Below are 22,774 nucleotides of genomic sequence, written 5' to 3'. Positions count from 1 at the left end.
GAGTTGAGCTACAGAGCAAAACACCCTAATTCCTTGTGAGCAGCATTTCACGTGAGGCCTCATGTTGAATTATTTGGTTTGCTAACTAAAACTAAGTGAATGTTTGTAACTCCATGACTGCGTGTGCCTGTGTGCAAACATAAGCTTTTTTCTTTTACAATTTCCATGACACTTGGATTTTTGTTTATTTTGTTAAGGCTTAGCCCTAACGGTTAGAATTGTTTGCCTATAGTGAGTTCTGCATTTCGGGTCTCTGTATAAACCATTCACTGGTGAATGCCTTTGAAAATAATCAGTAAGAGGAAAATCTTTTCAGCAATAGGTATTTGCCCAGAGTTAATGCAAAGAGCAGATCAGGGCGCCTGCCTGCAATGGTCATAGTAGTGCTTAGGTTTCCTCATCATCGTACAGAACCTAGCATGAGGGGGTCTGGAGCAAGCACAGAACGAAGACTGTTCATCTCCAAAGCACCTATTTACTCATCCTTGCTACCCGACAGCACGTGTGCTGCAGAAGATCGGGTACAGGACAGGGCTTTAGGAGACCTGGTTCTGCTCCCGTGTGACTATGGGCTGGTCACCTCATCGGTGTAGCTATTGTGTACGCAGCTATATGATGGAGATAATGAAGCTGAATCTCCTTTGTAAAGCACTGGGAGGTCTACAGCTGAGAAGCACCAAGGTTACTGCAGAGGGGGCAGGGCAGCGTTCTAGAACAGTAGCCCAAGATCAAGTGCATGACTGTAGGCAAGGCATAGCCTAGCTATGCTGAAGTCCCTGGGACTGAACGGAGCTGCCTGCATCCCCATATGTACAATAGTTTTTCAGCAGGAAACAGGTCGCCTCAGGTGGTAAGTGCAGAGAGCTTGAGGCTCTCACAAGACACAGCAAAAGTGCCAGAGGGCCATCCGCCACTCGTTGTGCACTGCTGCTCCCCCAGCTCAGACCCACAGGGGCTGGGCACTAGAAGTGTAGAAGCTGGGAAGTGCTCAGAGAAATGCTACAGCACTTTGGTGAGCCAGCCCAGCCAGGGCCCTCTCCAGCCCTCTGGCTTCTCAGCAGATGAGGATTTAGTCCAGTGACCTGCCATGCCCCCCAACAGACGAACAGACACTGGCCAGGAGTTCAGAGACTCAGTAGAAATGTTTATTAAAACACAAAGCACAACAGTACACAAAGCTCGTTAAAAGGCGGTAGATGAAAATGCGTTTCCACCTGTGGATTCAATTGTTCAAAGACCAGGAACTGCAACATAGGAGTCCAGGGATGCAACAGGAAAATCAGCTGCCCAAGCAGGAGAGGCAGTGCTGCCCAGGCACTTGAGACAGGAGGGGGGGAGAACCCACTTCTGTTTTCTTCTGTCCTTTCTTCTCCCCACAAACATACATTTGGGTGTTTTCCCTCACCCTGGACCTCTTCTTCCCCAGTACCCCAACCTGCAACACTGAGATCTGTTCCAGCCCTATAATCCCCTTCAGCAGAGAGGCCTGTGCCACCTCCCTCTTTGGCTGGGCACTGGAACTGGAGGAACCCTTGTTCTGTTGTGCTTTCAGTTTTATTTAACACCACAACAAACTGTTCCCTGGCTAAGCCTGGATAACTCCCTGATAAGAGGGGAGCCAGGGCACCAGCACAAGTCTCCAGACATTTAGGCCAAAACAACACCATGGATTCTATCCTCTTCCCCCCACCCACCCACACCCCAAAAAATCATCCTCTACGAGGTTTGGTCAGTTTCTGTTCCAGTGCATGTCAGGAATGTCAAAGCTAATTGCATTAGGTTTGCATTGGGATGGGGACCTGGCTGGTCCTCCAGCCCTCCACAACATCCAGGAAGGGGACAGGCTACTGGTGACAGTTCTGGCAGGATGAGATTTACCCAAGACCCACATGGAAGCAGCCTGGAGACGCCAGCGCACCCATTTTTCTGAGCCTCTGTTCGTGCTTTGGCCTTGATCCCCAGCTGGAATCCTGCGGGCGGCTCTGCTCACAGCACTCTAGGGAGCAGAAAGCACCTGGGAATCCCATGAGAACCCCAAACCGTGCATGCTCATCTGACCCGCCAGGGATCACCCATCCCTACACTAAATAGCCAGCGTTACCCTTCTGCCAACCCCATGAAAGCTTTGGTTCATGGCCTGTCCAACTCTGTCAGCAAAAGCAGCTGCCCCAGAACAGCCTTTGCATTGGCCCCACCTGCTCTCAGAATCCACTCCATACACAGGATCCCACTTTTGAAGCAAGGGGGGGAACCCCACCACAACAGTTACTTCAGCCAACAGAACGTGCTGCTCACTCGAGCTACTGGCAGGGTCAGCTGCAGCTCCCTGTGCTGGGAAGTAGATTATCTATCTTCCCGAGTCTGGGATGGCTCCGGGACTCATGCAGCCAGCAGGGGTCATACCTGACGGTTAGTTGCTTAAGCTTTGGTGCAGCAGCCTCACAGCCCTACTAGAGTTTGTGCCAGGAGAACCTATCTCCTCTGCTCTACTCAGCTGCAGCTGATAGCAGTGTAATTAAGGTACAGGAGAGAACGGGTAGAATGCTCTACATGGTAGAACCAGGTCCAGTTACAGCACTTCCAGCCTGCCTTCCTCATGCAGCTAGGCCTAGCGAGAGTTTTGGGTGCTCATGACCAGCCAACAAATCAGCCACTCCCTCCAACTCTGCCAGGAGTGCAGGTGTGGGCCCTCCAATGGAAAGGGCCAGGTCTGTGGAGCTTCTCATCTGTATGAGATGTTAGGAGAACGAGCCCATGACCTGGGTACGTTGACATCAGCACACAGAGTGAGGAAACTGAGGCAGATCAGAGCTCCCCCTACCCAAAGGATCCCTATTTCTTTATAAGTGAGAAAACCCCTGCCAGGCCAGGGCCTCATCTGCCAGATTTCTCTGGCAAGAGAAGCACAGAGCCACACAGGAGCTGCACTGGCTGCCATCCCGCCTATGCCCAATGGACGGCTGGGCATGGAAGGGTCCGATTTGGTCACCACCACTCGACATGGAACACAAAACCCTCTAAGGTTTCCCTGGAGCCTGCTTCACTTTTCCTTTTTATTACTTCTTCGCCCACTTCCCTTCCATGACTAAGCTGCTTCCGCTGCACATCCCCGGCATCTCCAGGCAGAGATTCCCTCCTGCCTCAGATTCGCCTCCCCACCCTTCCCCTCTATCAGACACGTCTGCTACTCATTTCCTGTCTACAATAAATAGCCCGTTCAGCCCACCAGCTTCCCTTCCCACCAGTTGCATATTCTACCTCACAGAGATGCTACAATGCCCCCTGTTCCGGTCCAGTACCCCAGCTAGTGAGCTCCCACACTGTCCCTTCACCTACCAGCCGGCTTTGCAAGTGGTTTGTATGAAAGGAGCTCTGCGACTCTGTATTTAACAGCTGGCACTCTCTAGCCTAACAGAACACAAAATGGCCTCCTTCCCACCCACAGTTCCTACTTCTGGCAGTCGCTGCTTGGGGGGGACACACGCACACACACACGCAAGCACACAGAGACCCCTTCCAGAAGCCTCACATGGACCTTCTAGACCATATAAATAATAAATAACAAACTGCACTTGCCATCTGGACATCCTGCAGCACTTTGCCACAGGCAGGGCAGTCTCCCGGGCTCTGTTTGGCAGGGGAGACAGAGGCACCGGGAGGTTAAGTGACATGCCCCAGCACATCTGTGGCAGAGCTGGGAATTGACTCCTAGCTTTTTGTCAGGATCTCTAGACCACAGCTGCCTCCCACTCTGAAACAAAATCCCCTCAGTACTAACAGCTCCGCCCTGGGAAAGCATCACCCTATTTAACTCCTAGCAGAGCGCTAATTCCTACAGAACATAGCTCAGCCTCACACATTCCACCTGGGAAATCAGAGCTGTCCCCACGGGAACAAAACCACACAAAATAAATAAAGTCAATCTACACAGGACTCTCCTTAAAGCTCTAACAAGGAACCTTTTAGAACCAAGAGCCAGTGTCATGCTGTATCTGGCCTTTGCACGCCCCTCCCCACTTGGATCTAGGAGCCCCCACGGCCGATCTGGGAATTTCAGTTCTGCACGTTTCCCTTTTACATGGGGAGTCAGAAAGTGGGGCTCTGCCACAGCCAGCTGGCTGTTAAACAGACCCCACCCTTTTTTTCGAGGCATAAGCCAGAACCTGGTCACAGGCACTACCCAATGGGCAGACATACACACAGCGGTTCCCCTGTACTCCACACCAGACTGGCACTCCTCAGCAGGCCACCCTGTCACTACTATTTACATTCCTGAATGAGGGCACGCCTTGCCAGGAGAGGCCAAGAGACAGCTTACCACCATGGAGGCAGCTCTGGCCTACAGGGAATCGGTGCTATGTTGCAGCTAAGCCAGGAGACACGTCTCCTGCTGCTGATCCCACAGCCAAGTTAGGAGACTAGCAGAGCAAAGCCTCATTGACGCTGGTGCTCTAGAGGGGCCGCACTCGCAGGGCCAGGTAGTCGCTCCTCAGCAGAAAGATCGTCACTCACAATCGTTAAGGCGAGAGGGGGAAAAATGGCTCCTGCAGCAGGAGGGACGTATCTGGCTCTGCAGCTCGTGAGAGGGGCCTGCCCACAACAACAGAAGCTCTAAGGCAAGAGTCTGAGGTGGTTAGGGGAGAATAAGTTAAGCGGCCTTTGTTACTATGGCAGCGGCCGCACGGGCTATCCCTGCGGGGGCATGGACCACAAAGCAGAGCTCCCCGCAGGGGAACGGGCTTGTGGAGGAAAGGCACATGCGTGAGGTGGGAGGAGACGGCGACAGCGCCTCGCATTCCCAGGAGGGCTTGGAGCACGGCAGGGAGAGGTTGCAAGGTTTCCCACACCTTCCCCCCTTCCAGCAAACCTCACCCATGCAGCCATTTACCATAACATTCACTACCTACAAACCCCATTTGCTTCAGCCCATCTCCAGCGTGTCTGCTTCCGAGTCCCAAGCCGCCTCCAGCCACAGAGCTGGAGTCAGCTGCAGCATCACATTCAGGCATCAGCACCCAGGAGGAGTGGCCCCGCCCGGCTGTGCGCTCATGGCACAGCAGCTCCACCGGAGGCAGTCAGAAGTCCAAGGGCGCAAAGTCCACGAAGTCACAGTCGAAGAGCTCGCTGATGCCCTCGCCCTCCTCCAGGCCAAAGTGGTAATCCTGGGGCTGGGGTGGAGATAGGTTGATGAACTCGTCCGGGAGGAAGCTGGAGAAGTCGTCCTTGCTCTGCTCCAGCAGAGCATCCACGGAGGCCAGCGGCGAGAGACTCACCTCATCGGCCGCGCACTTCAGCGGCAGCGCGCTCTCCCCAGGCAGGAGGGGCTCTGCAGAGACAGGCAATGGGTCACTGAGACGGGGTGTGCAGAGCTGAAGGACAGCACTTTAGGGTAGCCCACCAGGCTACCAACCCCTCTGCAGAGGGCTGCTGCATTGTCCCAACCCATGGGGGCTACAGCATCTTCCTACTGGACCATCAACCTCCCCATCATCCCATCAGCTCTGCCCAGAAAGGTCTGATCACTAGTTAGAGCCCCAGTGTGCTCAGTGCTGTATGGACACACAGACAGCTCTGCCTCCAAGAGCTCGCTACCTACAAGCAGGTCCAAAAGAGACATGATGGCAAGCAGCAGCCAGACCACCAGAGACTTGTGAGTTTGTTGGCTCCCTGCACGTGAGACTGCAGCTTGTTCCTGGGGGAATAACCTGGCCCAGGGGCCATGTTTGTGGGGTCTTCCAGGAACACAGGTTTGGTTTAAAATACATCAGGGAAGAACTAGCCTTCCACTGGCTGGAGTGAAAGGCTACGGTAGAAGTCTGGGGACCTTGACAGGTCCTATTCACTAGAAGGGTTAAAGAGTTGCATTCCTCAATTAATATGCAGACCTAACCCCAGCCAGGCGCCTGCTATGTAATTAATAGCAAGTGTCTAATATCAGCACCTGTCAATGCTCCAGTAGAGTCAGCCGTTCATTTGCACCAAGGTGATGGCTTTAATTAGAGAGGGGCTGGATGGGGCTTTGGGAGCTCAGCCATGAGTTATCATTCCACAGCTAAGGCCCACTCCTAGTTTGAATTCTAGCAGCTCTGAAGCAGGACAGGTTACTGCTCTTCACATTGGATGTGCCAGTCCTAGCGAGGTAGCTTCCCTCTGCTGGGGGAAGGTTACAGAGAAACCTTTTGCATGTGCTGGTTTGGCATTACCTGGAGCAGTAGGTGGAACTGTTTAAGCAGAGGTGCTGCTTAAGAGAGCTGGGCAGCTGCTCTTCTGCCCCTCAGCCGCCCTGGTGTGGGGTGTCGCAAGGATCCTCCCCTGCTCCATGTGCGTGCAAAGCCCCCGGGGGTGGTCTGGGCTGTGGGTGGGGCAGTTCCTTGGCTCTCCTAATAACCAGCTGAGACTGGGGCCCGGGCAAGGCTCCATTGAGGTAAGATGGAGGAGCTGCCAGTGGCCTTGGGTGGCGTCCGGAACAGACATCAGCTCTAGCATTTGCCCCACCAACGTAGGAGGTTTCCACACCTTTGGCTGGGAAGGAGTTAAGTGTGGGACCCACGACTACTTTGAGAATATTGGTTGAAAATGCCCTTTCCCGAAGCTGGCTGGGCAATCAGCAGCCTTCCTTTCTGCGTGCCAACCCCTGGCAGTGACCCGGCACAGCCATCTCCATGCTGGGCCATGGCCACCCACCCAGCAGAGAGCAGGCAGACGCTGCAGGGCCCTGCCCTTGGAACACGTTACAGCGCTGACTCCAGATCTGCACTGCCTGCTCCTGTTTGCGGGGACAGCTCGAGGTGTTCCTCCAGATCTCGTGTCCTGAATGGTCCCCCTCCCCCCACCCCAAGCCACTGGGGATAATCAGAGCCCCCGTCATGGGCACTGGAATGGGGAGCAAACATCCTCCCGCCGCACATGGTTAAACAGCTTCACTAACGGGGAGGAAGCACACCTACCACTCTGCAGAGGAACAGCACAAGCGCTCAGCCAGGGCGGAGAGCCTGTACCTTGAAACCCAGGGTGGCGGACAAAGTTAGGCTGGGGAGAGGGACACTGAGGCAGGGAGAGGGAATCTCCCCACCCCTAAAATACCATCAGTGTTCTTAGCTAGTCTGGCTATGCTCCTCACTGCAGTGTGGCTCCGAGGACGGGGAGGCACGTACTCAGTGAGGCACGCCTCAGCCACGAGCACAGTTCTGGGGCCCAGCCCTCCACCAGTCTGTACCTGCGATAAGCGTAGCTGTGATTTAGAGGGCAAGGCAGGTGAACCCCACCCAGGAGTGACTGTGGCCGAGGGCAAACCTGGCCAAACACACGCACAAGGGGTTGCTCAGGCAGAGCCAAGCTGGGGAGCAGCTCCATCGCTACATACACAGGCCTTGGGAAAGAGCAGCATCCTCAAGGGGGCTGGGTTTCCCCTCTGGGATCCCAATGCGTGAGCCGTGCTACAGCTAAGGCGTCACTTCCATTCCCAGCCCCTAGCTCCCAGGGCTGGAGCATCCAGCCCAACAGGGAGTTTTCAGAGCGGACTTAGAAACCAGTCTCTTCCCAAGTCTCAGCTGAGCAGCCATGATTTATAGTCCTGACTAAACCTGTTTGTCCATTTGAGTCATCCAAGTGGGTGGCTGGGGGTTGGGCCGCTTGCCAGGTCCTCTCCCTGAGCCGTCATCAGCTATGCTTTGGCCCGCCAGACACAGCCTACCAGTCATCAGAGTCAGTCAGACCCTCCCTGCACCTGCAATATCACTACAGATACAGTACGCAATACCCATCTGCAACTGTCACCCACACTGTGCAACGGAGACAGTATTTCCCCCTGTCCCCATTAATTCCTTATATATTTACTACGGTGCGTTCCTGGTCTGAGACACACTCTGTGAAGCTGAGCATTGTTTTGCCTGGCTGGCAGAAGTGCAATTGGATTGTTCCAACCCTGCAGCTCCATCAGCACCCAGAACCCACTAACCACGGGTCCCTTTGAGCTGTGTCTAGTGCTGAGCCTGCCAGAGCCCTCCACGCTCACAATGCACTTCCCCAACTGCGAAGCAGGCTCTGAAAACCGGGGAAGATGCCCTGCGCCCATACACACCTTGCTCACCAGGCAGCAATGGCAAGTTCACATCCTGGGTGGGGTGCAGGAGCGGGGATGCTGCTGCCTCAGAAGAGCCAGGGGATGATTCCTCAGCAGTCGCTTTGAAAGGACTCTTGACTGGGCTACAGACCCCAGAGCTGTCTTCTGGGCACAGGAACACGTCGATGGGGCCCTGGGTGCTTTTCAAGGAAACCTGGAAAGCCTGGAAGAGAAGAGCAAAAAGAACCACTAATAGCAAGGGCTTGCCAAGGGCTGAGTGCTTATATGGCCTGCATGCCCCACAGTCACGCCAGCTCACCGTAGATCCAGAGAGCAGGGCAAGGCATGCCAGAAAGCACAGACCTGCCAGCTGCCACCAGCCCCCCAAAGGGGGAGTGAGCCACCAAGCAACGTCCGTGGGTAATGGCCTGCTAAGCTCAGGAGACCAGCCCCTTGTAGGGGATTCGGGCCCCTGCCGGGAATAGCAGCACAAACGCAGGCAGCGTGAAGTGACCCAGGCTGCCAAGGTTGAGGGGTTAGCGTCAGGTGAGCAGTTCATGGGGCAGGAGGCTTTACTGCCCCCACTGATCCAGGCATCTACAAACAGGGAGCCCTGCCCATAGCAACGCGACAAGGTAGGACAGCCAGTTGCAGAACGACTGCCCCGGGCACTGCTGCAATGGGAAGGGGTGTGGGGGGAGGGGTTACCTCCGCTGGGTCTGAAACTTGCAGCTGGGTCTCTGGAGGGGCTTTTATCACCATCACCATTTGCTCAGAGGGGTCCGCGATGCTGCGGAGATCTTGGCAAGTCACGTAAGCAGAGGTGCGCTCAGTCAAGGAGTATTCACTGAAAGCCTGTTTGGTGGCTGTTCCCTTCCGTCCGGACCAGAGACAGCTTTACAAGTTGGATACAATACCTAGTGGGACTCAGGAGCTGGGGAACTGTCAGACCCTAACCACAAGCAGCTGCCTAAGCATTCAACTCACCAACACGCAGGCAGTGACTTACTCCATGGCGTGCAGTGATTAGGACAGAGGTGCACTTCTGATGCTCAAAGCACTTCGCGTTTGACAGTGCACTCAAGGCAGGAACATACTAACCTCTCCAGTGTTAGAGATGTTCATACATGTCTGTCCCACGCTCTACCTGATACCCTGGTAGTCATCACTGCTTACAGTGTAACTATAGCATCTCCACACACACACACGCTCACACAGTATCTGAGCTGTAAGGGAACCTAGCCCCATCCCCGTGACCAACTCCAAAGCCTACAACCCCTTTCCACAGCCCTGCAAGAGACAGAAGTTGTCTGAATTATTTGTGCTATGTGACAGTGGCAGATGCCTGATGTACGTGGTTGAGAAGCCACTCAAATCCTGAGCCCCCAGCCCCGACTTAGGGCAGGAGATTAGTGATTTAAGAATACTGGCATCCGCAAAGGCCCAGATGCGGCATTCGTGCATTGCAATTCCCAGCTGCAGTCGTGAACTTCTGACAGCAGCAGCAGCACTTGGGCGGCACAGTAGAGAAGAAATCAGGTAGCAGAATGGGATGGGGAATTAATGCAGGTCTGCATGCTCACTGCTGGTTGCCTACAAAGGTTGAACTGAAATGATCTTCCATGCGATGCTGAATAGCTGCTGCTTGCCAAGGACCTGGAGCAATGGCTTCTCCCTTCCTCCCACCCTTCACTAACAAGCATGACTCCACTGCGTAGAAACGGCAGCCCACAGACCGCTTATGACAAAAAAGTCCTGTAGGACATGTAACAGTTGTGAGCCGTTAAAGAGAAGAGCAGAAGTGATATGTGGTTTGCAAAGGAGCATGCAAACACACCAGCGGAGCCACAAGCTTAAAGGAACGGCACCCTGGCTGCAGACCAGCCAGCACAGGGCAGGAATCCAGCCCCATATGTGTTGGTTTACTACAAGTTTTACAAAACCTCAACATGAACAGAAACGTTTCCACGACACTAGAAATTTAGATATAATCAGTTCTGGCTTGAGCCAAACAACCTGCCTCCCCCACCAGCGTTCACAGCCCAGACCTTGCTGAACCAGAAAGCAAAGCTGAAAGGATTTGCCCATGCTAAGCAAAATGCCCAAGAACGAATCAATGGAATGAACCATGAGGAGTCCGAATTCTAAAGCCCTTCTCCACATTAGGCACCGGGGGGGCGTCACAGTAACAGATGCAGACACTGAGACTTTTTAGCTTGCCCCCTTTAAGGATAGATAAAGTTACCCAATTCCCCCATTAGGTTAGGAATCGGCTGGTATCACCTGAACTGTGACAATAGGCAGCTCTCTATGGTTTGAACAAGATGGTCAGTGGAGACTATGCTACAGCCAGAGCAACCACCTCACTCACACTAGGGTGCATGCTCCCAGCCACATGGAGCAAGGAACTCAACACTGCTGCTCCTTAAGGCGATGGGCCCTGAGCCCAGCCTGAGATCAACCGTCAAAACTACCTTCCAGGCACAGGGCCTTCCATCAGCTCAGAGGGGAGGAAGCACAGACAAGACACCACCCCTTGGCCAGGCATGTTTAGCTCCTTGAGGCTACCCTGTAGATTGGTCGCTGGGAAGCTATTAGAACAGAGCCATACGGAACAGGCATTGCAGCTCCCAGATCTCACTACACAGTAAAGCGGCTCCCGTAGCCCCACTCAGACAAGGATATTGCTGATTCTCAGGGTCCTCAGTAAGGAGCTTGAGCTGGACGGTGCACATCTGGAGGAGGTCATCCAGCTGCTGCTCAGCCACCTGAAGGTCATGGATTTCCTTCTCCAGCACCTGGTACTTACTGGTGTTCCCCATAGCTGACTGGCTGCCCCTAGGAAACAGAACACTCGGGTCAGTCGTATTCCGGTCCAGGTTGCCATTGTTCTGCAGAGTGACTGTAGGTGTGGGGATTACATTCATCCATAGCCACCTGCCCCCTTACCACACCCATGATGTGTCCCCTCCCACATAGACATATGAGGCTGTGCTCTCTGGCAACAACCCCTTTGTCAGCTGGCAAGCCACGAAATTAAGTCATGCAACAGGGAAAGGTGAGGCAGGGAATTCCACCTCCACCATGGCCATCTGGTGCCAATCAGATAGGCCACAGCAGAGGACTGGGGAAGGGGCTCTAGCTAGTTTTACCTTAAGGGCCATGGCCACTATTTGTTTTCAGTAGCAACCCAGGTGCTAAACACCACTCAACACAAAGGGAAGTGCACCTAAAGCACAGGTCCACACCCCCTCCTGTATCAGTGCCCCCACCATGCACCCAAGTGCAGGGTCTCCCATGCCCACCATTGCAAACGCCTGCCTTCCCAAGGGGCAGCGGCTTTGCACACTGAGGGGCTGCACCACAGCCTCTTGGGTGATTCACTCCTTTCCTGCCCAGCCCCATGGCGGGGCACTAGAGGCTATCCTCAATACAGCATTCACTCCTGGGGAGGGGGGAGAGAGAGCAGGCACAGCCTCCTCTCCTGCACGGCCAGCCACTAGGGGACATTCACCATGGACACTACGCTGCCAATCTTGTAGGCCTGACACCCCCCGACCACATTAGCCTGAGAGGGGACGGGCTGGAGCTATCCTTGAAATTCAGATGCTGCAGGTGCAAATACAACAGCCACACATGACGTAGGCCAGTTGGTGCTCAGAACTGGGAACTGCTCACAGAGCTTCACCCAGGGCATTATTCAGACAGATGCTTGGACACAGGTTCAATAGAGCCATTCTCCAGTGTTCTGGGCTGAGGGCTCAAGCCCTTGCACCCACTATTGTAAGCAAAAGACTTGCCATTACTTTAAAATACAGACCAACGTGCTTCCCTGCAACATTTTTAGCAAGGTGGGGTAAGTTTATTTTGATTTTAGTCAAAGTCACCCTGAGCCATTGGCTCATTGAGCTGATGCGGTTGAAGCGTGTCAGAGCCAATGGTACACAAGGGAGTAATGCGATGCGGCCAGCTTCATGTCTGACCCCCTTTGACTGCCCTAACCCGATGGATCAGGCTCCTGTTCAGCAGTTGGGTAAACCTCAGTGTGGGACTGAGCGAGCCTCGAACACAGGACCTTCACAATCATAATCAAGTGCCTTAACCACTCTGCCATTGCACTTGAATTTCTGATTTCATGCAAATTAGTACTCTTTTTTAAAGAGCATTTTATGTAGTAAACATTAGGGTTAAAGCACTTGACTAAAACTCAGAACTGGGTTTAATTCCAGATCCGGTCACAGACTCTCTGTGTGACCCTAGACAACTCACTTCCCCATGCCTCGATTTCCCCATCTGTAACATGGGAATGATGCTGGCTCAGCTCCCAAGGAAGTTGCAAGGCTTGTTTGTGAAGCTCTTTGAGACTTCAGGCAGAAGGCACCTGAGGACAGTAAAGGGTTGTTCATGGGTCAACAAACTGTAGAGTTATGTACAAAACTGGCCCCTTCTGAAGTCCAAATCCCCAGGGGGGAGTTCCCAGAGAACTCACTGGAGGAAAGGGGAAAAACAGACACTTTAGTATCTTAGTGGAAGCATTTTAATGCATTAAGGGCAGTACACTTGGGGCATTTAAATGTACAGCCAAAAAATGCAGCTCTCTAGCCTCTGACTCAGCTCTGGAGGACTGCACCAGTTGAGCTCACATACTGACCAGTGCCTGGGAATATGGAGCATGAAGGGGAATCTAAGGATACATCTACATGGCAAGCAGAATCCTGTGGCAACGAGCCTCAGAGCCCAGGACTATAGCATGAGTCCGAGTCTGCAGTGCTAAAAATAGCTGTGTAGACGTTCAGGCTGGAGCTCGGGCTCTGAAGCCAAGCCCACCCTGCTCTTTAGGCTACAGAGTCTGAGCTCCAGCCCGAGCCCAAACATCTACACATTTTAGTGCCATAGCTGCCATTGGTTCTGCTTGCCATGTAGACATGCTCAGAAAGTCCCAACCAGTTATACCCACGCTGGCCACACAACAAAGAGCTTGGTGCTCATACATACAGCCACTGGATGTTGTTCTTGGATTTCTTGGTGATTAGCTGAATGCCCTCCAGGACATTGGTGATGTCATAGATCCGCCTCTTCTGCACTTTCAGGACTTCCGCTGCCCAGTTGAGATCCACCACCCCATCTGGTGACTGGCTGAGCAGCTCCAGGAAACGCTTGGTGGTCAGGTTCAGAGAGGTTTCATAGCGGGACTTCTCCCCAGGAGATTTCACACCTGCGAGCAATTAAAGTTGCTTGTTACATATTTATACAGAAGCGACAACACAAAAACTCAGTGAGTGGAGTCTTCCTTCAGCACACCCGCCTGGCCCCCACTGGAAAGGAGCTCAGCGCCCAGTGTTGGGGGCTCCCATGTTTACTCTAACATCAGGATCCGCTGTGATCCATTTACACAGCGTTTTGTTTTTTAGGTTTTTTTGCCAGCATCTGCAGGTTTAACCCCTTTACTCCCTATTCATCTAGATTAATGAGGATCATTTCCATTTGATATCTGGGCACTGACCCCACTTTACTGTAATCTCATTGCCATTGTAATCCTTCGCTTACAGTCCTTCAGCTAATTTTCGATCCTTGTGACAATGCCCACAGGCAAATCAGTTACGGCTTTAACAACCAAAGCCCAGACCTGTTCCATTCACAACATTCCCTTCACATCACTTAAGATGGAGCGTTGCATCTCTCCACATGCTGCACATCCACCGCTGAAGTCCAGCCCTTTGCAGGACAGCCTGGCACAGACCTGGGTAGTTCGTCTGTCCAGGCAAGACTTGGGATCCCAAGCTCTGCATACAGCATGTTAATTCTGGTGCCAGTGGGATAACATGATGGCATGAAACAAATGCTCCCATGAGGTTCCCAAGTGCTCTAGCCTCAAGGGGCAGGCCAGAACGCGTGAAACAGTCTGTCTTCACCACCAGACAACTCAAGAGCCCAAGCCCAATTCCAGAGATACGTGAAGTGCCACTAAAAACCTGCAGCTTGATTCCCAGATGGGCTACTGGAAAGCACAAGCCAGAACAGGCTGCGCAGGGACTCAGCTGCTGGAGGCATGCCTACTTATGCCCAAACCAGTGAGAACAGGGTAGGCAGAGCAGGACTTAACACCCAAGAGACTTGAATTTATACCCACCACCCTTCAGTAGACTTGGGCCAGCTGAGGCAGTCCCAGAGCTGGCTCTGCACAGAGTGACGGGGCAGGTGAGAGGCTGCAGTGGGTGACGGGGTAGGTGCTGCAACACTGAAGGACCTGATCTCCTCCAGAGGGCAATGGACTCCATTGACCCACAGTCCCAACCACCATAGCTCAGCTTGGCTAGGGTTCAGCCCCGTTAGGCCATTTGGAAAAGAGATGCAGTGGCTGGTAAGGACTCTGAGCAAGTAGAGGCAGCAGAAAGTGGTACCTGTACCTTTGACAGGGTTTTTCGCTTTGCCCCGGGATGTCTGGATGCTCTCTGCTGTGTATTGGTGATCGGTTTCCAGATCTAACTTTCTCTTCACCTGCAAGAGAAGGAGGCTTGTGAAGGAACAGCATGCCACAGATCACCTCCCCTGCAGGTTACCCCTGGAGTGGAGATCCAACAGCTCCAGCCATATTACTTCCAACTGAAAGTCATGGCCACCAGTCAGCTATTGGGCCTATGCAATATGAGTTTGGTCTCAGCCTAGTTCCCAGCAAGAGTCTCCTGCAGAAGCCACCATCATGATCAGCAGCCGGACTGGTGGGCTCAGCATAGACCAACATGGCTTTGCTGGTATTTAACGGTAAATGTTAACTGCAGAGTGTCACCAGACTTTGCATTATGGAGCCAAACCACCACCCCAATAGCAGTTAAAACATAAGAAACATAAGAACAGCCATACTGAGTCAGACCAAAGGTCCATCCAGCCCAGTAAACTGTCTTCCGACAGTGGGCAATGCCAGGTGCCCCAGAGGGATAAGCAGAACAGGTAATCATCAAGTGATCCATCCCCTGGAGCAGGACCAAAAGTTTTTAGATAAAGAACCTTGAATTGCAGGCATTTAACCTTTCAGACAGGCAAAGCCAACCAAAGGGAAATCCCACCAACTAGGCAAAAGAGTGGGGCAGGTGCAACACCTATGGGGGTAGGGAGAATACTTGAATCAGTGTGGCCTCGGTGCGTTAAGAGATTCTGCCCCCCATGTAATGGTTTGTTAACAGTGTGTGGGTTTGTGCTGGAACAGTGTTCTAGCACTTCCGTTAGGAGCCAGAACAGCATTCCTGTACATCTACTGGTGCCGGGCTAGGAAGCTCCTTTCCCTCCCTGGCTGCAGAACGTCCTCCAAGCTAGCAGGTGCCAGGTCAGCACAGAGGGAGACACTGCAGGTGGGACTGGGGGGAGAAGCGGGGGAGCACGGGGCCAGAGACTCAGAGTCCAGAGCAGAGATGAAGCTGAGCAATACTGAAAGTTGGTCAGCGGGGCCGACTGAACAGCTGGGCCACCCTATGGGGAACTGAAGCCAAGCAAGTAAGGATGGGACGGATCCTGAGGGGAGTCATTCCCTGCTCCCTCAGGCCTCCCCTACTGCCCTCCCAGATCCTCCCTTTCCCTCTCAGGGCCTCCCCCTGCCCAGGTTCCGGCACTTCTTTGTTAGGGATCCAGCTCTGTTTCTTAACTGTGTGGCGCAGGCCTCCTTGCTGTAAGCTTCCACAACTCACTCCACGCTCAGAAACTTAAGGCATCACGTACACACAGGGGCCACCTGACTCAGCAGCCTGTCTCTCTGGTGCTCAGTGCGGAGACGTGAAAGCCCCACAGAGGGGCTGCAAGGATGTTTTTCTGACTCCATGTGATCACCTTATGACTATTGATATCAGCCCTTAGAACTGCATGCTGGTTACGCACCCGGTAACAGGTATTTCTACAGCACCCGTCACCATAGCATCCATATGCGAACTGGGCATTCAGCAAACCCTCATACCATCATCTCGACCATTCCTGGACTCTTTCCCCTTTGTCTGACACTTTGGTGATGGGCACTATTCAGTGCTTAATTTGTGCCAGGGCTTGCCAAGGCTGGGCTCTCTGGGCTCCCAGCCAGCAGCCTCCCAGCTTTGAAGGCAGCACCACTGTCAGCAGCAGGGCAGAAGTAAGTTGGCAATACCATACCATGCCACCCTTACTTCTGCGCTGCTGGCAGCACTGCCTTCAGAGCTGGGTGCCTGGCCAGCAGCTGCTGCTCTCTGGCTGCCCAGCTTGAGCCCCAGCAACTCTTTAATTACAAATTAAGCACTGGCACTATTAAAATGCTTCATCATAAATCCGTTCTTCAGTTTGGTCTCAGGTTGCCTCTGATGAAAGTTTGATGTGGAACTGGCAGGGGGTTTGGGGTGAGGAGCTGCCCTTCTCCCTTGCCCTGGTTTTACATTTTCAGTGATGTGGGGGCAACACCAAGCTAGAGACCAAAAGCATTTTCCATGTGCTAGAGTTCAGCGGGATCCAATTAGAGAAGACATGACGCTGTCTAAGTGCATCTGAAGGTTGCACTATTCCTCCAATGCCTCAGAAAGCTGCTGAAGGATTCCTGCCATCAGCCATTTGGGAACACTTCAAAGCCAAGGAGTCCTTGCTAAGCAGATGTGCCCCAGAAGAGGAGAAACCAAAATAGGACTGGGAGACATTCACCCACTTGCTTCATGTGAACAGCATTTATAAGAGCAAGCTATCACGAGTGCTCGATGTTTTATAACTCATCATGCTGCAAACGCCCAGTCTGAGTCACCCACCTTGCAGCCGACACTTTCTGCTGTTCTCTCATAACACAATCCCTTTCCTTTCATGCAATTCACAAAGGTACAGACGCAAGACAGGATTATCTATGGGCCCCCATCTGCAAGTATTTCATTGGGTGTCTTATTGGGACCCTGCACCCAGTTACTAATGGGATGGGATTTGTTAGTGTGAGTAGGGAGCTTGGTTCTTTAACTGGTACCCAGCTCATGTGCCACACACAAGGATATAAGCTACAAACCAACTAGAGAAAAGGACCTGGGGATTACAGTGGTGAGAAGCTGGATATGAGACAATAGTGTGCCCTTGTTGCCAAGAAGGCTAACAGCAGATTGAGGGATGTGATTATTCCCCTCTATTCAGCACAGGTGAGGCTACATATGGAGCACTGCATCAAGTTTTGCACCCCCCACTACAGAAAGGATGTGGACAAATTGGAAAGAGTCCAGCGGAGGGCAACAAAAATGATTAGGGGGCTGGGGCACATGATTTACGAGAAGAGGCTGAGGGAACTGGGTTTATTTAGTCTGCAGAAGAGAAGAGTGAGGGGGGATTTGATAGCAGCTTTCAACTATCTGAAGAGGAGTTCCAAAGAGCATAGAGCTCAGCTGTTCTCAGTGGTGGCAAATAACAGAACAAGGAGCAGCGGTCTCAAGTTGCAGTGGGGAAGGTCTAGGTTGAATATTAGGAAAAACTATTTCACTAGGAGGGTGGTGAAGCACTGGAATGGGTTACCTAGGGAGGTGGTGGAATCTTCATCCTTAGAGGTTTTTAAGGCCCAGCTTGACAAAGCCCGGGCTGGGATGATTTAGTTGGGGTTGGTCCTGCTTTGAGCAGGGGGTTGGACTAGATGACCTCCTGAGGTCTCTTCCATCCCTAATCTTCTATGATTCTATGAGATCAAAGCTTTCCAGGGTAGCAAGTGGAGCACCTGACTTGATCATCCAATGGTGCCAACAGGCAAAGCTCCAGCTCAGACCAGCGCTCCAGCTAACTGCCTGGGACCACGTGGGCGGTCAGGAGAAGTTTAAGGTTCAAGAGAACTTTAAGACTTTGTACATTGTGACTGTACCTGCCTCTAGCCTCATTTAGCGCAATATGATCTAGGTCACGAAGGACACATTTGGGAAGGAGGAGACTCGGTAATTGGGGCCTATTTTATTACCAGACGGGACAGCCCGACAATACAGAAAGAGATAGGTTAGACAACTCCCTCCTACCCAAAGCATCTCAACTTAAGCGATCAGGGAATGAGTGAGCAGTTACTCTCACTACCCTACACAGCTGATGGTCAGTTTAAGATACTGAAATCCCAGTGCACTACTGGGAAGCACCCATGGGAGCAGAAAACAAGAGTTCTGCCCCCTTTGCTCATGCACACTAGGGTGTTTAGAGCTTCACCGCCCGCAGGCAGCAGGCTGCAGCCCCGCCAGAGCTGTTGGTGCAGAACAGCCTATGGGCACTGGGCTGCTGATTGCTTATTAAAGAATCAGAGACAGACTGTTTCAGAGGAAGCTCCCATGCACTTTGCAAAGAGCTAGGAGAAAAGCAGCTCACTTTTGTGGCTTCACAAACAAGGATCTACCTCGAAACGTCAGTCCAACTACACAAACCAGCAGCGCTTCCAGCACAACAGCACCGAGGACCAACCACACCTTTCCATCCCAACCACCCACCCACTCCCCACCACAAGCAGGGAGACACCAGAAAGGGAAACTCATTATGGATTCCTGACCCAAACAGTTAAAAAAACAAATGATCAGCTCTAAAGTCCCTCAAACTACAGTGAGAGGCCTCTGGAAGATGGCATGTTTAACTAGCAAAGCATGTTGTGGTCTTTTCCTCTTCCACTCCTTTGTTCCCCGCCCCCATCTCTACTGAACTAAAACCGTGGGGATTTTATTCTGGGACAGATCCACTCACTGACCATCGCCAATGCCAGATGATGGCTTAAAACCCCATCTTAAAAGTGCACAAGTAAAGAAGGATCCCACACAATGATCTGCTTATGCCCTGATGGAGGAGAACTGCAAGCCCTTGTTGCTTTAGCCTCAGTCTAATTGCAGGTGCTAGTCTGAATCATTTAAGCATCTAAATCAACCTTATGAAAACAATTCAGGAAACCAAAAGAAAGGAAAGGCTCTGCTGGTTCAGCCGTGCAGTTCTTGGTGCAAAATCAGGGTCTAACAAGGCAAGGGCAGACTTCTGCTTGAAGCCTATTGAAGACAATGGGTGTCTGCATGGGTGCAAGGGTCAGCCCTGCATATTTCACAGCACAGTCTGAATTTGTTACATTACAGTAGCATCCAGTGGCTCCAACAACAATGAAGGCCCTCTTCTGCTGATACTGGAGAAGACAATGCCTGCTCACCATAGCTTATCCTAATGATTATTTAGAAGTTACATGCCTGACTGTGTATGCCTACACTCCCACACTAGACAAGCAGAATTTTTCAAGACTCTGGCTTTCATATCCTGAAGCATTTATAACACTGCAGACAGCGGTCATGGACATTAAAGGGTCATCACAACAAACTGAGATCTGAGAACAATCTGAGAAGTGTGTAGAGATAGAGTCCACTCAATGGATTTAGTTCTGAAGTGGAGCTTTAAGACATTTTGCTGACTGATGTATGTCCACTCTCAGAACACCCCCTCCACGCCATTAATAATTTACATATTTTCAAAAGCAATCATCATTCCTCTCCACTGTACCACAGTATGTCACTCCTATATGTTGGCTAACAGCTGTTTCAGAACCAGAATTTACATGTCCCATTTGAACCTGTTCCGCCTCACTACTTAGCCCTGTAAACGATTAACAGCAGAAATGCTGAATCAGGAACAGACTCAGAAAACTGTACAAGCAACCAATCTCATGTCAGGCCTCACTCACATAGTACTGCCGGTTCCTCCCTTACTCGGTAGCTTTATCACATGAAGCCGGAAGACCAAGAGCAGCAGGCACACCAAGGCCAGCTACTTGCCTTATCTAGCACCAGAGAGAACTGTATCTAGGACAGCTGAATGCAAGAAGCGCCCTCTCTTTCCATGATCTGTAAAAGTGAGGCCCTGGCCACAGGTGGCCCTTTAAAGATCCCAGAGCACTTTATTTTCATGGAGGGTAGAGCCAATGACCACAGTATGGGGGAAATTGGGCTATTACATCTCCCTCCTTGGATTACCCTGCACTGACGCAAAGTTTCTCTCAATTTCCTTTCTTTGTTTTATTTCCGGGGCCCTGTAGAGCACCATCAGGGGATCCTCTGGCCATACAGCATTACCCCGTGCTGTGACAAAGCTGCCACGTTTCACCCCGCACAGTTTTAGCAGCGGCAAGGGGGGAAAGGGGCGGGGGGCAATACACGCGCAGAAAGAACTCGCGTGCTCTCCAGGTAGCAAAGGGCCTGATTTTCAGCCGGCCAAGCCCGCCCAGCTCCGGGCGCCTGGAGATCCCCGGGGAGGGGGGAGGGGGGGAAGCCGTGCTGCTCCCGAGCTGCAAACCAGAGAGCTAACGTGGCGTTACCGGTGGGCGTCCCAGCGCCGGTCTCTGCGCCGCCGGGCCCGGCCGGGGGGCCTGCGGGGTGGCGAAGAGCAGCAGCTCGGCCTCGCTCTCCGCTTCAGGCGTGGGGAGCGCGTCCGGCGTGGAGATGATCACAATCTGCTGCTCCATCACGTGGAGGCCCCCGGCGCCCCCCAGCAGAGCCTCCAAGTCGGCCACGCAGGCGCTGCCGTCCGGGGCCACCCCCAGAGACATGGTCCGGGCGGCGGGCGCTCACATCCCCGGCGCTCGGGGGAGAGTGGGGGGACGCGCCCGGCCCTGCTCCCCTCCCCGCGCCGGCTCAGAGGGCCATGGCCCTGGGCCGCGGGGCGGCGGCGGCGGCCCGCGGCAGGAGACGGGGCTGGCCCCGGGACACGCGTCCCATGCTCAGGGAGGGCCGAGGCCCGAGGACGCGCCGCCACCACCCGGGGCGGCGGCGGCGGCGGGGCCCGGAGCGAAGGGCGCCGAGGCAGCACCCCGGAGCCTCAGCGCTGGGCTGGGGCCGCCGCAGGGCACGAAGCGGGGCTGGCCGCCGGGCCGGCTGCTCGCCCTGCTGGGGGTCCCTCGGCTGCCCGCGCGCCCCGGCCCGGCCCCGGGTATTGTCCCCAGCTGGTCCAGCCCCGCACGCCTTTGCGCGCCAAATCCTTTTTGCCGCGAAAGCGACCGGAGCGGCGCATCCGCGCTCCCATTGGTTACGCTGGCGGGGAGCCGCCTCTCCATTGGCCGCAGCTCCCGGATTGAGGCGCAGCTCCGCCTTCCCATTGGCTACGACCCGGAGGGCCGTGAGGCGGTGCGGTGACGAGCGAAACGTTCTGACAGCCGCCCAATCGCAGCGGCTGCGCGGACGGAGGGGGCGGAGCGCGGCCAATCAGCGCGGAGCTGGGGGACGCCGCGCTGGGCGAGGAGCGCTGGCGGGGCCGGCCGGGCGGCACGGCCGGGCCCGGCTTGGAGCGGCGCCGCTGCGGGCTGGTGTCTCAACCCCGCTCCCCGCAGCCTGATCTCCCCGCCTGGGCTCGTTCCCCTGCCCGGGGGCTCCCCCGCGCCCGCTCCCAGCTCCTCGGGCCTGCTCCGCCCCGCCTCCCCCTCCGTTCCCGTGGCGCGGGCGGGGCAGGAGAGCGGGATCCAGCGGGGACGGGCAGCCGCGGACGCGAAGTGCAGGGGTCCGCTCGGTACATTGGTCCGCACGTATTGACAGGGAGCTTTTCCCTTGCAAGAAGCTGAACAGTCTCGGTGGCCAAAGAACTTTTGTGAACCATAGTAAAAACCTGAAAAATTTCATGACCATTGTATTAGATTTAACTCATGTTTTAAAATCACCCAAATTAAAGTTGGCTACTCAAGCCTTCTATGAAGCACTGCATCTCCATCCTTCTTGGTTTCTTGTTATAATTTTGCACAACTGTGTTAATGAACTTCTTGAATGCAGTGCGTTCATCGTTGGTGGCTTCTGGTGTGTCTGGTACTTCCATTTCTTCAATTGATATACTCATTAGTTCACTCACATGATCAGGCAGATTTTCAGAACACAAAATTCTATTCAATGATGAAAAAGAACGCGCAACTGTAGCTGTTGTGACTGGGAGCAGCAAGAGATGAATTCCTACTTCTTTCATCCCAGGAAACAGAACACAAAGATCGGGCTGAGCCACTAGTGATGATAAAAAAGAAGTTGAAGTCAAATCTTCATTCATTCGTCGTGTGATATTCCACTCTGTGTTCAAATTCTCTATTCTGTCCTGATCAAATGGCAGCCCCATTGCTGATAGTGCCTCACTCCACTCAACTGTCGGTGTTTTATAGGACAGGGATCTGTAAAAGCTACGTAGAGGTTGAATAGAATCTAGAAGTCGCTGCTGTAGATTTTTAAGAATCAAGTCTGTGTACTTTTTCAGTTGTCTTAACAAACACTTCTTGTCCTCTTCACTTAAGGATTCAATATAAATGCCTTCATTAGTCAACTTCTGGACTGAAGTCTTTGCTTCTTCCTGTACTTTTTCAATGGATAGCTCTCTGATTGATCCAAATGTAGCTTCTATTGCTGGACAAAGATCTACTATTGTTGTAGCAGATGCCTGGATGGCATTGTTTTATGACCCAAGTGGTTTCAACAGTAGACTTACAAGAGAGAGAATGGCAATAGTCTTCTCTGAACATAGTAACAAAAAGTAGTCCACCAGCCTCACCACTTGGATCCATCCCATCTTGGTAAATACTTTCCAAAGTCAGTAATAACGGCTGGAGTAATTTTAAGAGAACAGCCAAGGATCGCTCATGAGAAAGCCAGAGGGTTTCCCCAGGTTGGACTAATTTGAACTTCAGTCCCAGTGTATCTTCTATATTTTCCAAGATACTCAGTCTTTTTGGACTCTTGCTGAAAAATAATATCATGAAGACATTACATTTATAGCTTTTTTAATGTC

At 52.9% G+C, this 22,774-nt stretch overlaps 1 protein-coding gene across 2 annotated transcripts; it reads right to left on the bottom strand.

Annotated features, from left to right (window-relative positions):
- Window positions 1–1,123: 1,123 nt before the first annotated feature.
- On the bottom strand, window positions 1,124–20,985 carry E2F1 (E2F transcription factor 1). 2 transcript variants are annotated; one of them, XM_043527099.1, is made up of 7 exons: window positions 20,340–20,985; window positions 14,470–14,560; window positions 13,058–13,277; window positions 10,748–10,900; window positions 8,771–8,885; window positions 8,090–8,285; window positions 1,124–5,326 (listed from the first exon to the last, which is right to left on the bottom strand). In XM_043527099.1, the coding sequence occupies exons 1-7, from the start codon at window positions 20,568–20,570 to the stop codon at window positions 5,076–5,078; spliced, it is 1,257 nt and encodes a 418-aa protein (XP_043383034.1). In that variant the 5' UTR covers window positions 20,571–20,985; the 3' UTR covers window positions 1,124–5,075. The 2 variants fall into 2 exon arrangements, with proteins under 2 accessions (XP_043383034.1, XP_027675349.1); XM_027819548.3 differs by having other exon boundaries at window positions 8,081–8,285; window positions 20,340–20,983.
- Between the last annotated feature and the right edge of the window lie 1,789 nt (window positions 20,986–22,774).

Source organism: Chelonia mydas, chromosome 13 (genome assembly GCF_015237465.2).
Source record: "Chelonia mydas isolate rCheMyd1 chromosome 13, rCheMyd1.pri.v2, whole genome shotgun sequence".
NCBI lineage: Eukaryota > Metazoa > Chordata > Testudines > Cheloniidae > Chelonia > Chelonia mydas.
The sequence above is the reverse complement of the archived record's forward strand: the minus strand, read 5'-3'. Positions and strand labels throughout refer to the sequence as shown.